This window comes from Quercus lobata, chromosome 2 (assembly GCF_001633185.2).
Source record: "Quercus lobata isolate SW786 chromosome 2, ValleyOak3.0 Primary Assembly, whole genome shotgun sequence".
Classification (NCBI taxonomy): Eukaryota; Viridiplantae; Streptophyta; class Magnoliopsida; order Fagales; family Fagaceae; genus Quercus; species Quercus lobata.
This window is the reverse complement of record NC_044905.1, coordinates 31,924,189-31,939,272: the sequence shown is the minus strand read 5'-3', so window position 1 is coordinate 31,939,272 and position 15,084 is coordinate 31,924,189. Positions and strand designations below refer to the sequence as shown.

The 15,084-nt window shown below is 34.6% G+C and overlaps 2 protein-coding genes across 2 annotated transcripts; one reads left to right on the top strand and one right to left on the bottom strand.

The window, feature by feature from the left end:
• Positions 1-1,426: 1,426 nt before the first annotated feature.
• LOC115957295 lies at positions 1,427-2,486 on the top strand. Its single transcript, XM_031075515.1, has one exon. It carries the CDS (start codon positions 1,516-1,518, stop codon positions 2,380-2,382), a length of 867 nt encoding a protein of 288 aa, XP_030931375.1. The 5' UTR covers positions 1,427-1,515; the 3' UTR covers positions 2,383-2,486.
• A 3,336-nt stretch (positions 2,487-5,822) lies between these two features.
• Positions 5,823-14,068, bottom strand: LOC115975351 (ABC transporter C family member 10-like). Its single transcript, XM_031096096.1, has 12 exons — positions 13,806-14,068; positions 11,319-13,399; positions 10,757-11,077; positions 10,590-10,676; positions 9,891-10,472; positions 9,651-9,815; positions 8,909-9,203; positions 7,640-7,851; positions 7,039-7,344; positions 6,727-6,790; positions 6,410-6,649; positions 5,823-6,314 (listed from the first exon to the last, which is right to left on the bottom strand). Exons 2-12 carry the CDS (start codon positions 13,377-13,379, stop codon positions 6,190-6,192), a joined length of 4,458 nt encoding a protein of 1,485 aa, XP_030951956.1. The 5' UTR covers positions 13,380-13,399; positions 13,806-14,068; the 3' UTR covers positions 5,823-6,189.
• Between the last annotated feature and the right edge of the window lie 1,016 nt (positions 14,069-15,084).

Sequence of the window (15,084 nt, the reverse complement as noted above, 5' to 3'; positions counted from 1 at the left end):
AAAAAAAAACCTCACTATCACAATTATCATAGAATTCAACTCTTCTGCTTAGCTGTGAGTACCTCTCTCTCTCTCTCTCTCTCTCTCTCAGTTTTGTTTTTGTTTTTTTGAGACCTTCTTAGTTTCTTTTTCTTTCCGATACATTTTGATATCTACATTTTCTTTTAAAAAACATTAGAAACGATTATTCTTGATTTATGCCATGTATCTTAGAAACAAAATGATAGTCATAACTACGGATTGCTGTCACTTACTTTTTGTCTTGATAGAATTTACACCTCTCCATAATTTTAATGGCTTTACCAAGATGCCTGATTGCGAGAATGTTGAAAACACCTAAGCGGTGTCGCGAAGAACAAAGGAGTCAATTAAATAATATAATGGTGTCCAATGCAATGATTGTAAGTTAATAAATTGCTGTACAAAAAGTTCTATGGTTCGCCAGTATTATGTGAAGAATTATGTGAAACATCTGGGTTCAAATCCCATCCCCAGTGTTTTGAACTTTGTATTTAGGAAACAAACTTATAGTCAACTCCATAATTTGACTACTTTACAAACAAATCAAGAGAAAAAGTTTATTGTTAGATGTTAAAATAATGGAATTTTCAGTTAATTCAATTAATAAAATTTTTAATAAATAAATAAATAACTTTTGTTTGAATCTTGCTTATACTCAAAGGAAACTTATTAACGTCTTAACCGGATGACAAAGAGCAATATCCATTAAAGTCTAAAGATGCTAAGTAATTTAAAGTTCAAAAATGAATGAAATTATTAAAAAAGAAAAAAAAGTTTCCTTTTTTCTGAGAAACAAGAAGAAAAAAAAAAAAAAAAATGTAAAAAGAACCCACTGGTGCGAAAAGTAAAAAGTGAAGGGAGTCAAGTCAATTAAATGATATAATAATCTGAAAATATTTCTCTTAAAATCCCAAAAAATTGAGGGCCAACTCTTTTAAATTTCTGAGAATTTTTAGGCATCATTATGTTCCATCAATTACATGGGACACTTCCTCCATATGCTAAATTTCCTATGACTATGTTGAGCAATCACTGCATGTTATTAGCTCTGCTAACACGTTCGCTGCCCCGTAATTCATGGACCAAGATTGTCCCTTTCTTAATTTCTTTCCCATCATGAACCATCAATTGCTTAACAAGCAAAATTTGAAGGACTTAAAATGGTATCTGGTTGTGACGTTTTGTCTAAATGTCCACAATTCCGAATTGGATCACGCTGTCAAAAGTCAAGTGCTACCTTGACAGACGAACTTCTTCAGTCCTCTAATAATGGGACCCATTTCTAAGCATGCTATTTCTTTTTCTCCAAAAGTATCATCAAAGAAGAATAACAAAATATTTTCAATATTAAAGTACCAATCCCTCTTCATCATCCCTTATAATGGAAGACTTAAAAGTTCTAAAGTGTTGAAAGTATATGAACCTACTAAAAGAAGGTGGAAAAGTCGATGGAAATTGTTGTAAACTTTTGAGCTAGTCTAATTGGGATCCAACATGGGTTGGAACTTAATCTTGTTGATTCTCACCTTGTATTCTTGCTCATTTGTCAATGGCTCAGACAGCTTTGCTAATGATTCCTTGGATGCTTCTCTTCAAGAATTTGCTTTCAAAACACTGGTTCGACACCGGCCTCTCACGGGTGCTCTATACAAAGCTGTCCTTCCTACTAATCTTTCAAGCACTGAAGTTTCAATTGTCCGGGTCAGAAGCAACACATTGTGGAACAAGGGAGCTAATTTTAGCATCATTCACATTCCATCGAGAACTATGTCCGTGCCTCATGTAAAGAGACTTGCTATAGTCTATCAAAACTTAGGCAATTTGTCTTCTCACTACTATGGCATGCCAGGTTACTCACTGATCACTCCTGTTGTTGGCTTCATGGTTTTTGATGCGTCAAATGTTAGTGATAAAAGCGTCAGAAAGCTCAATCTCAGCACAATGGGCAAGCCTATATTGATTAATTTTTCCAGTTTGACACCCTCCGGCGACATGATCTCTAAGAGAAGATGCATAGCTTTTAACGGTAATGGGACAGTTAATCTTAGTGAAATGAAATTGTCAGGTTTTTGTCACTTTAGAGATCAAGGTCATTTTTCAGTTGGTGTCCCATTAGAGGGTAAGCAGAGTAGGTGGTATCTCTGGGTAGTTGGTTTTGTGCTTGGAATTCCTGGGATTGTATTGATGGGTTATGCCGGGATGGTTTCTGCGAGGATTTTGAAGACAAAGAAGATTCAAGTAATGGAAAGACAAGCTGATGAAGATCTGATTCTTGAAAGCAGATGGGTTGGTAGTAGTAAGATGCCTTCTGCAGCTGTAACTAGAACTCAGCCAGTCCTTGAGAATGAAGGTTTTCTATAATTGTTTCATATTTCTTTTTCCCTTTTTTATTTTCTGCTTTTGTAGAAATATTTATTTATTTTCCCTTTTGTTCCTTCGTTACCAGTTACCTGTTATAAATTGCGTTAATTTTAGCCCAAAAATTGAATAAGATTTATATGTGAATGCTGCATTTGCAGTTTATGGCAGTAGTCATAGATTCATAATGTCATTGTCATATTTTCAATTTCAAACCGCTGGCAGGGTCTGTCTGCTTAGATGTTATTAACTCATAGTGAAATTCATATTACACTCGATCATATTTTGTGCCTCACACTATATGTGGAAAGCAAACAATGATAATTTTCTTCGCATATGATTGAGAGTAAAAAATACTACAAGCATAAATTGTATAGAGAGACTATGTTGCTGGAAGACTCAGAGCAGGGACAAATTCATATGATGGGGGAGTTCAAAAGCTGGACTTAACAAACTATTTATTTTACTTACATGGTCACAACCAAAAAGTAACAATCCAAATCTTCTACAGCATTCAACATCAAAAGGAAATAAAATTTGGAAAAAAGCTCTATATAGATTAGTGTCAAGAATTCTAGTGAACTGCATTCAATGTTTATTCATTTAAGGAGTCTACTTTTCCATTAACCTTACCTTTTATATGCAATACATACAATAGGGGCAGGGAAGTGTAGGACAACCGTCTTCATTCTACAAACTCTATAGCCATGAACACCAAGAGTAAGCATTTGAAAAGGCCTGTAAATTCTACAGGAAACAACATGATAATATACACATTCAAGTCAAAATCTACAGAGCAGAGTAAGAAGTCTGGTTTTCCACTAGCTGTACATTTTGCAACATTAAAAGCTCTCAAATATAATAATGTTATATGCTACCCATACAATGGGCAGGGAATTGTATAGCAATCATCTTTTCTCATTCTATAATCTCTATAGCCGTGAATACCGTCAAGAGTTGTGCATTTGAAAAGGCCTAAAAATTCTATATGAAACACCTCATGTGTCACTAAAATGCAGATCAAGTCCCAACCTAGGCAAAGAGTGGAAAATTCAACATAGGGAAAAAACAACCGACCACCAAAATCACAAACATTCAATCATGATCAGAAAAGATGTGCAAATCTAAAAGTGAGCTTTTGCAAGGGGCCAACATTCAATCATGATGAATTCCTTAAGTGTGTGTTTGGTTGGAGTGATTTGTGGGAGAATAAAAAATTGAGACGAGAAAATAGGGGAGGATTTTGAATGGTGGGGTTGTTTGGTTGGGAGGAGGAGTGGGAGGGGGAGGGGGGTGATTTTGGTGGGGGCCCAAGTGTTTTTTCCCTAGGCCCACCATTTTGGGGTGTTTTCTTTTCTCCCCGAGAATAAATAATAAAATAGGAGTGGAAGTGGAGCTTAGATGAGAATTTACCCATTTGCCCCCCTCCATCATCCACATTAGGTTTTTTTTTTTTCTTTTTAATAAAAAAAATTTTCATTTTTTTATAAACTATTAATTTTTTTATGTGAGAGTAAATTTATAAAAACATAATTTTCTATCATCTATTATTTTTTTCTCAACTAAATAAAAGAGTTTTTCGTTCATCAACTTTTCCACCTCCCAACTAAACAAAGTCTATTTTTTTATATGGTCAAATAAGTTCCTTAAATTACAATATATAAATATATGGAGTCAATATTCAAATAAATATATACATGAACAGGATAAATCATTAAAAAAGAGAGTTTAACTTATTAAAGAAATAATCAAAATATTCAATTATGAAAGAAAAAGTAATATTAAGAAGTTCAGAGCAAATGGAAGTAAAAATCATTTATTTAAAGAAAAATATTTACTAAAATGTCAAAAAAATTGAAATGAAAATAGTTTAAAACATTTTCAAATTTTATAGTTTTCTTTGTAATAACTTCATAAAAATTATATTAGTTTGGAAATAATTGTAAATACATCATGTAAGATATTGTATTCATAGATTTCATTATAACATTTTCCTCTTTTTTCAAAATACTAAAATGCCAAACTATTTAATCAAAGTACACAAATATTCCCATATGGTTTTGAAGAATCCATTCAGATTGAAAAACCTACTAGGTTTGATTGGATTTGGTTGGATCATATGCTAAAATGGTCTAATTAAAATTTGAATCGGTTTAGATATTAGATCACTTGCTTATTTCTCAAAAAAAAAAAAAAAAAAGATCACTTGCTTATTGGTCAGGTTGGCTCATGTTTAATAATTTCAATTATGTATTAGTACATTTAATTGGGTCTCAATTAACTTTGAAAATCAAGGTTGCTCAAGTATTAGTTGGGTTAATTTTGTTTATCAACTTTTAAAATTATGTTCCCCCAAAATTTTTTTTATTTTTAAATTATGTCAATTAAGTTGGCTTGCTTTTTAAAGCAAATTATAAAATTGACATACTTTATATTTGAAAATTGAGTAATGTTAGAGATACAAACTTTTTTATAAATTTTTTTACAAACAGCTGATATTGTAAGTTGTTATTGGTAAATGAAAAAAAAATGATGTTAATAGAATAATAGTAGGCTTAAATGACAACTAATAAGAAATTGGCCACATTAATAATTTGTAAAAATTTTATAAAGTGATTTGTGCCTATAGTATTACTTTTAAAAATTTTCATTAAGAAAAAGAAAATTGAAGCATAAAATTGACAGAATTAAATGCTTTGAAACAAAATTGAAATGTGATGTGCATAAATTAAAACCATGGAAAAGGGCACCACTCCTTATAAAAAAAAATGACAGTCTGTTTGTTTGGTGCCAAGCCAAACAGTTCCAACTTCCAAGCACCGACAGTTATGAGAGTGATTCCTGGGTCTAACGACACACCTTCTCCTTCTAGGCGGTTTTATTTGCATTTACTGCTAAAAATCAACACTCAGCAGGTAACTTCTTGTTAGTTTATCTGCTAATTGGTTTTTCGATTGAAAGATTTGTTTATGCTCAAAGATAACCTTTTTTCGTCTACTAGTTACAATCCATTTTGCTAAGAATCTTGTAGTTCAATTTGCAACTATCAAATTAATTAAAAAAAAAAATTCCAAACCCGACTTTATATGTATCACTTATTTCCCCCCTTTTTTTTTGGTGGGGGGGGGGGGGGGGATCGTCCTGTATTGGTTTATTGATTACTGACCTGCCTGGAAAAAAAGTACATAAGAACTAGTCACAATGTTTAAAGAGTTGGTAATTACCTTTAAGAATATATTGCATTTCCTAAATAACAATGATAATAAGTCATAAAGTCCTATGTTAACATACAATGGAACACATTAAGCTAGATATAATTCTAGCTTAACGAAAAACCTGAAATCCACATGAAATTTGGGAAATTCTTAGAGAATTATTTTTATTTCAGTTTGTTGAAACCAATCTTAAAAAATACATAGTTATTAGGGTTTTTGACAGGCCTCTCTAAAAATAAAAATTACAAAAAATTTTCTTCAATTCCTATAACTTCGCTAATAGACTAAATTACCCGAATAAAATACGCTAAAATAATATAAAACTAAATTTAGGTATGAAAATAAGCAATAATGGGCAAAAATTATTTAACTACATTGCCCTGCGCCTTGACTTCTGAATATCCAACTTCTCAAGAAAGTCCAGGGACACTTGTTCTACATCATATGTGGCCTTGGTTGATGCACTTGTGGGACATCCACTTAACTAATAATGTTTTTTTTTTTCAAGGCATAGCCACATAGCCTTTGTATTAAACAACACCCTTCTGATATCTTGTAGGATTAGTTTCCCCACCAGTTGCTACATCTAGCTTCACTACCAATCCCCTGAGTACATGCTGGCATTTGCAGAATGAGACCAGTATTCCTTGACTAGCTGCCCAAACAGTGATTCCTCCTTATTCATCAGCTTCATTGGTTCATCATACTCCACTATTTTACCTGGTTAATGTCAATAATATATCACTTTCACTAGTTGTATCATAGATAAGATGTAATAGTTCCTGGTACAAGAGCTTGGGGGTATATTAACTCACCATCTCTAATAGCAAGCACCTTATTGCAGTCCATCACAGTTGGTATTCTATGAGCCACAGTTATTACAGTGCAGTATGCAAATTCTTTCCGTATGGTTCTCTGGAGAAGAGAGTCGGTTGCATTGTCAATTGATGCAGTGGCTTCATCTAGAACTAGTATCCGGCTTCTCTTCAGCAAGGCTCGTCCCAAACAAAATAGTTGTCTCTGTCCCATGCTCCAGTTTGATCCATCTTGTGTAACTGCAATGCAATCCAGGTTGTTAGTTGTGATTTTACAAGACCTTTAAACAATTTGTACACATACAATATCTTCTTACCTAAGGAATCCAAGCCCCCTTCTTTTTCTTGAATAGCCTCTCGAAGCTGACATTTCTCAAGAACCTTTTGCACATTCATAAGAAAAACTTCCTTGGTAAGTACTGAATGTTAACACAGTTTTATGTTTTGATAAAATTTTCCAGGAACCCCAGTTTGGGACTACTCAACTTACATCCAGTGTGAATTTCATTATCCTAACAATGCTACAACATCTAAAGGCCACTTAATGTGGTAGATTGTGCAATATAACAGCGTCATACAATGATCCATGCTAACGATGTTTACCAAAATAACTTAAACAAGAACTTTACCTCCCACATTTCCTGATCAATATGCTCTGACAATGGGTCAAGATTGTATCTCACAGACCCGCTAAAAAGTGTGGGCTCTTGTGGTATGATTCCTAACCTTGATCTTAGATCATGAAGCTCAATTGTGGATATGTCAATGTCATCTATAATGATTTTTCCCTCTGTAGGCTCCACCAGACAAAACAAAGCGCTGATAAGAGTCGTCTTTCCACTACCAGTCCGGCCAACAATTCCAATTTTGTGTCCTCCTTCAAATATACAACTAATCCCCTGAAGAACTAGTGGAGCATTGGGCCGATATCTTACCTGTTTCATGCAGTCTTAACATTGTAAACACAACAACAAGAACAAACAAAAAACCAAAAAAAAAAACAAAGACTTAGTCCCTAAACTTTGAGGTTGGCTATGGATTCTCAACAAACAAGCAACAAGTGATGAATATTTCAATGTGTTTGATGATATGAGACACCATCCCCAAATATTGATTGTACTATTTCAACTAAAACAATGTCTAAAAGCATAAAAGTATTGTAAATACATTTCCATATTTCTAAGAGTTGTGAATGGAAAAGGCAGTAATTTTTTTGGGGTGTACATATACCTTCAAATCACATATCTTCACCTGACCATTAACAGGCCAACTGTGTGTCGGTCGGTGACCTATATCTTCTGCAGCTTCACTAGGAATATGCATGTACTGTTCTAGCCTTTCTACAGAAACAATTAAATTTTCTAGCAAGCACCAGCTTTGGACAGAAGCGATAACGTGTATATTTAAAGAAAGACCATATGACAATGCCATTCCAATAAATCCTGCATCCAAAGTTTGATAAGCAAAAAATAGGTTATACAATTATGCCATATATGGAAAACTTTTACTAACAATTGCTTAAGTACTAGTTATATCGTATAGCATGATCAGTTACCTTCTATCATTCTCTCAAAAATAAAAAAAAAATGTTACATTCTGTCAATAAAAAATGAACTTTATCTCAAACTAACAACCCATGATTGTAAATTCCAAATTTTTCTAGTAACGTGGGGCAGATTTTTCAAGTAAAACCAATCCATTGTCATGCCATGTGACATTGGCTGATGAAGCTTCTGATAGTGGATGTGATATCAGGAGGAGCAAAGTCTGGAATGAAAATTATTTTTTGCCAGAAATCCCATGACTTGCTCATATGGAAATACAACAAAGGAGCTTGAGCAAGATGGTTCATATTCAAGAAAGACCAGCAGTAAGAAAAATAGGTTCCATTATAGGCGTTAATTACTGCAGGTTTAAGATCTCAAAATGAGGGAGGGAGGACAAACAAGACATGATTTGAAATAATATGAAGATGAATGAATACTCACACACTAAGTGTCCGTTTGGCACAACTTATTTTTGCCAACTTATTTTACTATTCAGTTTATTTTTGCTACTATTCATGAGTCTCACTGCACTTTTTTCTATTATTCATGGGCCCTATTGTATTATTTCAGCAAACTTTTACCTTTATTTATAGTTCTTTCAGCAAAAAAAATTTTAGTTTCAGTGAAATAAACGGATCCCAAACAGACCTAAGAGAAGGCTTGGCTGTACTAGACCAAAATGGCAAGGCAAGGGTTATGTGGTTCTTTGGGCTTGCAAGTAAATTTTGTTGAAGAACAATATTGTTCTTATGATGCTGCCTGCTATTATCGTGGACCCTTAGAGTTTTAGTGTTGGTCCGTGCTGAATTTAAATGTTGCTTCTAGAAAACACATGTTCTGTTTGAAGCTCACACATTGATGACTATGAAATGGACAAGCATCAGAAGCATGAAATTGAACTACATAATACCAAGTGAAAATATTTTGATAGTTGAAGAATGATATTACTAACCAGAAGCAGAAGCTCCAATATGAAGCAAACTTATGGCAAGTGCTAAGGATGTAAGAACAATTGCACATAGAATTTCCAGACGTTGGATCAACCACTCGTTGGCTGAGAAACCATGGAAGTAAGGACTTGCATTTGTGTCAATAAGGTCCAAGTTCCTTGAAAAGAACCGCTCTTCCTCCCCAAAAGCTCTGATCGTCATGGCTCCTGCAATAGATTCGGCAAGGTGGCTTGCAAGCAAAGACTTGGTTGTGCCATCCGTTCGCATCAACTCTTTTGCAGAAGCAAGGAAGTATTTCTGTATTTAAACAAAAACAAGTATAGAAGTTTGTTGAGTAGTCAGAATATATACAAGAAATCAGGATAGGAAGACAGTTCTAAATTTAGCAGGGCATGGCATCAGAACAAATATCACTTGATGAGAGTTAGTGAGTTCCAACTTTGTACCCATTTCATTTTTTGACATCAAAGAATGCGGACAAATTAAGTCCTTTAAGTAGGTCAATTGACAAACTTGTGTATTCTGGGGAAGAAAAAATCTTAAATGAATGTCTACAGGAGAACAATGAAGCCACCTAAATAGTTAGCGTTGATAATGTATTGATACCACACCCAATGCTAATACGTGCTGCATTTTGAGAGGATATTTATCAGAGGCAGAAAATTGGTTTGTTTCCTTTCAATCATAAACAAATATATTTTTTAGAAACTATACAATCAGTTCTAGTGTTGGTATCAGTAGTACCTGTAAAAGAATAGTCAGATAAACCATGGGTATGATGACAAACAAGACTGGCCAGGATACTATAGCCAGTATTGCATAGGTGGAGTATGCAGTCATGGTGGCAACAAGAGCAATACTTAATTTGTAAGCCACATCAATGTCAATGACACTCATATCAGAAGAAACCTACAAGGTAAATACCAATGTAAGTCCCAGTAAGTTTTTCTGAAGCATAGCAACTATTACTTTTGAAACTCTTACCCGGCTGAGTATCCTTCCCAGAGGTGTTGCATCATAAAAAGACATTGGTGCCCTGAAAAGAGAGCTAAGAAGTGTAGAAAAAATTGATAGTGATGCCCCAAAACCTAAACCAACAACAGAAACTGCTCTGAGGAGTATAAATAAAACCAGAATACACCCAATCCCGGAGTAAACTGCAATCAATCTCACTGTGCTTACATTAGAATCCTCAATTTCAGCAGCCAACCAAAAGTTTTGTATCAACTGCCCAGCTAAGAACATGAAGTGGCATACAGCTGCCAAGGAGAAGCACAAGAATCCCTTGCTCTGAATCAGATACTGCATATAAGGCTTTATACCAGTGTTTCCCGTTTCTCTTTCTTCTTGCTTAATCAATTGATCTAAAGTTGATCTTAACTCTTCCTCACAACTTTTCAGAATTTCACGTGTAGAGGTTTTAGATTGTTGGAAAGAAGCATACTTGGCATGTTTCTGGGAACCAACAGTGTCATTGTGTGCATTGACAAGGTTTTGAAATTCTTGACTTGAAGCTAGTAGTTGATCATATGTGGATGCTCCAAGAAATTGCCCTTCAGACATAAACTGCCAACAATTTGAAGTTTATGTAAACTGCTTGTGTGCAAAGTTATATTTTAAAAGGAAAAAAAACCATACTAAATTTTAATGAGAAAGCAGCAGTAGTGTCACGGATATACCAACCAAAATAGAATCAAATGCAGGAAGGAAGTCAACTTGGTGGGTCACCAGCAGGACTGTCTTCCCTGACAGAGCTTCCATGACATATTCCTGGCGACAAGCCATGTTAGATTACTCTTAGGAAAGGAAAAATTAGTAGCATAAATTGCATGGTTAAGAAATGTCATTACATTTAATAGACTGGTTGCAGTATGTGCATCAACAGCACTGAATGGATCATCCAAGAGATAAACATCTGCATCTTCATAAAGTGCACGAGCAAGTTGAACCCGCTGCTTTTGACCCCCACTTAGAGTAACACCTCTTTCTCCTATTTCTGTTTGATCACCAACTGGAAGCATCTCAAGGTCCTTTATAAGAGAACACTTTCTAAGCACTTCTTGGTATCTATGTGAATCTAAGGGAGACCCAAAAAGAATATTGTCTTGAATAGATCCTGTTTGAATCCAGGATGTTTGAGAAACGTATGCTATCTTTCCATAAACATGAACCTGGAAGTTTAAAGCTTTAGCAAGATTTTATTTTTATTTTTTCATTTAATTTGTCTACCATGTATCTGATGCTTATAAATCAGTGTGTGAGTCGAATCTTCTAGAAAGTGCAGTAGGAGAAAAAAATCCTAAATATCAAATTCTTCACACATTATTTATTTATTTATTATAATTAAGAATATACTATGTGCCAATTGAAATTTTATTTACACCAAGGGCAAGGATTGAAAGGATTACTTACTATGCCTTTGATGTTTGGAACTTCTCCCAGAATTGCAGCTAAAAGGGTTGATTTACCAGAGCCAACCTCTCCACAAATAGCTACCTTTTCTCCTGGTTTAACTGCCAAATTTATTTCTCTTAGCATGGCCTTTGCTGGATTAGTCTCCCATGATATTTCAGTGGCCTTGATAAATATGGACTGCTCTAGCTCTTTCTCATTGCACTTTTGCCTTGCATATCTGTTCTGCAACTCTGGTGCTGCAAGGAACATTAAAATCCGAGTTAAAGATACCTTTGCTTCAATGAACACTCCAGCAACATCATGGATCATTCTGATAGGCTCCTGAACAATACGCAGACTTGTTAGGAATGTGAAAACGTTACTGGCAGAGAGTGAAATTCCAAAGAAGTAGCATGCCCAGAATGTGGCAACTGATACTAAAATGGGAGATGACCAAAACAAAATCAGATAGTACCCCTTTTGTATTAGAACTGCTAATATCCACTCTAGTTCTTCTTTCCTCAGCATTTGTATAACATTCTTAAAATGTTTCTCCCAAGCATACAACTTCAAGACCTTCATATTTGCAAGAGCTTCTGTAATGGCCTTCAGTCTCTTATCTTGTGCCACCATGAGATTTGTCTGATACTTATGCTGCAGTTTGGCCACTGGTGAAGTTGCAAGCACAGTTAAGATGATAACAACTAGAGCTGCAACAGTTGCCAGCCCTACAGAGTAATAGACAATAGCTAATGCAATACACAGCTGAAGACTTGTTGACCACATTTGATGAAACCAATATGGAAATTCACCTATTCTATAGGCATCTACTGTGACATAGTTCATTATTTCACCAGGGGAATGATTCGCCTTAGCAGCATTTGAGAGTTTTAGTTGCTTTTGATAGATAGCTGCAGATAGGAAAGATCTTACTTGGAGCCCAATCAACCTAGTTTGAAAGAACCACTGCCTCTCTGATAATGACTCCAAACACTTTGCTAAGAAGAGCACTCCAGCCAATGCATAGCCCTCATATTTAAAAGCTTCTTTTCCTTCAGCAACCTCAATGAAGGCTTTGAGAAATAGTGGACCACTGGAGACTGTGAGGACCTTGATCAAAGCAAATAACCCAGAAATTAAAATAGCTTTTCTCTGGCAGAAAAAAATTGCTGACACCATAGAGGGGAGATCATATGTTTCTTTCTGTTTTTGTTTGCTCAGTTGCTCTTCAAACATTAAGTAGCATGTTTGTGCCCGATCTTCCAGCCTTAACTGTGGAACATCATTCTCCTTAAGGATTTTATCGTTACCGTGCTTCATCAGTGGATTTAACCACCAAAATGACATTTTACTAAGAAATCCAGCTTTGGCAAAAGGAGTGACATTGTCATTTGAACAATTTTCACCAGTGTCACCAGCTTCCTCACCTTGCAAAGGTGCATACAATGCATCATAACTGATATCTGAATCAGTTTCCACATATTTATGTTCCTGAAAAGCGCACAAGAGGCACAAGATTGCTCCAGGAAATGAAAGAATATCTAAAACCATCTTAATAGATGCCCTTTTTTCCAAAATAGCAACCAGAAGAGAAGAAAAGCAGAGGAATCCTGCAAACAAGAAGGTGACAATAGAACAAAGCTTTGCTGTTGCGACATTTGGAAGGCGTAGCTTCTCAATAATTACTACAAAATCAAGCAGCATCCATGTGAAGCCTTGGAATAGCAATACTAGCCATCCCTGCAAAGGTAATATGGCTCTCTTTGCATTCAGATTCTCACCAATTATCCAGATCCCCAAACCCAAGTAAGCCAAACCCAGACCACCATTATAAATGGCTGAGCATATCAACGTTGGAGAGAAGTGTTTAGACTTTGAGGGTATTGTGTTCTTCCTTAAGATTGATCTATAAACCATGATATATAAGAATATGATAAGGAGAAGAAGATCAAGAGAAATGACCAAAAGGTGATTGGTGCATGTATATGGTTGGAATATGGATATAATATCATAATTGCATGTGTTTTCATCTATCTTCGAGCAATTCCCACAGAAAGCAGTCCAGAGACTCATCACCATGACTTGAAAGAGCTGCAATACTACAACAACCACAACAACAACAACAACGACTTAGTCCCAAATGAAGGAACTGCGATAACAACTTCAAAAGAAGGAAAGAAACACTAAATATATGTCAGATTATGTAGAAGTATTATCATTCAAATGAAACTAAAATCAGTGATTCTAGTTTAAGTGAGTGAAAGACACAAAAACACAATAGTTACTATTCTATGTTCTTTCTTATGTAATAAAACTCATGTCTATCTTCTTAGGAAGATTGAAAAACATGAATGATCTGATTGATTCTTCAATCACGTAATTATAAAGTTTGAGTTAGGGACATAAAGAAAGAGAAAATGAATAGCAACAAGCTATTAAGTTTGCCTTCCATTCAAACTTCTGGAAATGAATCAGATGTTTAGACTACAAGTTAAGTAATATTACCAAAAGTAGTTCAAGCAAACTGAAGCATTCCCTTCAATAGTAGGACAACCCTTCCAATGCTACAAATGCTGAACAAACTTAAATATTGAAGCTTTACAAAAGCAAACATATGTCTAAAGGTCCAGAATGATCTAGCTGAAAAGCTTAGCATCAATGACAAAAAAGGACACCGTAAAGAAATGCAGTATAAACCAATATTTACGTACTCAAACCGTGTAAGTACGAAAGTTGAAAATATTACAATGCAAAAGAAGTACGTTTCTATGTTCATTGAGTCTTTTAAATATATTCCATAGATGCCCAAACTAAATCCGCATTTTATTTTTTAATGTAAGACAACTGATAAAAGTGTGACACAGAAGCTTGAGCTAACCTTCTATGCCAATTTATTGTCCTGATCCTACTTTTAAGCTAACGGTCATTGCCTTTTTATGCTAAAAAGGCCATTGTGTCATTTTCTTGAGTATGTTACTTCAATAATCATAGATGTCTTGTCAATCTCAAAGAATATTCAAATTTACAGTTAACTCAACCTTAATTTGCAGAACTGGGAAAAGAAGTGTATATGACTTATCGATTAACAATTACCAATTACCAATTACCATTTACATTTCTTCTTGAAACACACTCAAAAATTGCTCAACCAACCAAAAACTTTTCTGAAATTAAAACTCCAATTGTTTCAGAAAAAATATTAATATTTTTACGTATTTTTATGTTTTGTCAAAGTTGGCCCCATCACACCACATTCAATGCCGGCCACCACTGCAACGATCACTACCACCACACCATTGATGCCCCCACCTCCACTGTCTGTGTCATATGTTTTGCTACCTTTATGTCTACATGAAATATTAATAATTTTTCATGTGAATCAAGAAAGAAAAACTAATATTTTTAGAATCATTTTAAGTCACAACCAAACATTAAAAAAAAAAAAAAAAAAAGAATTTTCCTTGGAAATTTATTCTTTGAAAAATATTTTTCCCAAAAACATAATTTCCGTCCAAACAAACTAATGATTAGCGTGGCAGATGTCATGTGAAAAGTTTTCATAGGTCTATTTGACAAACACACAGATTGTGCAACTCTACGTGACACAACTCCCTAACTTTTCATTAAAAAAATATTTTGACGAATCAACGGTGATAATTACGTTGTCATCTTATACTCTCAATACGTACTATTAAGATATGATCAGAAATCAATAATTATTTTAAACTTTTAAGTTCTTTTAACTTTAAATTATATTCAAAATATGCAGTTTATAAATTGAATA

Excerpts from the sequence above, each read along its gene's own strand:
- LOC115957295 (XM_031075515.1), top strand. The coding sequence starts at position 1,516 with ATGGGTTGGAACTTAATCTTGTTGATTCTCACCTTGTATTCTTGCTCA.
- LOC115975351 (XM_031096096.1), bottom strand. The coding sequence starts at position 13,379 with ATGGTGATGAGTCTCTGGACTGCTTTCTGTGGGAATTGCTCGAAGATA. Across the intron at positions 9,204-9,650 it reads ATCTGACTATTCTTTTACAG|AAATACTTCCTTGCTTCTGC; the intron begins GTACTACTGATA and ends GTTTAAATACAG. Across the intron at positions 6,791-7,038 it reads TTGATCAGGAAATGTGGGAG|GTTCTTGAGAAATGTCAGCT; the intron begins GTAAAGTTCTTG and ends AATGTGCAAAAG.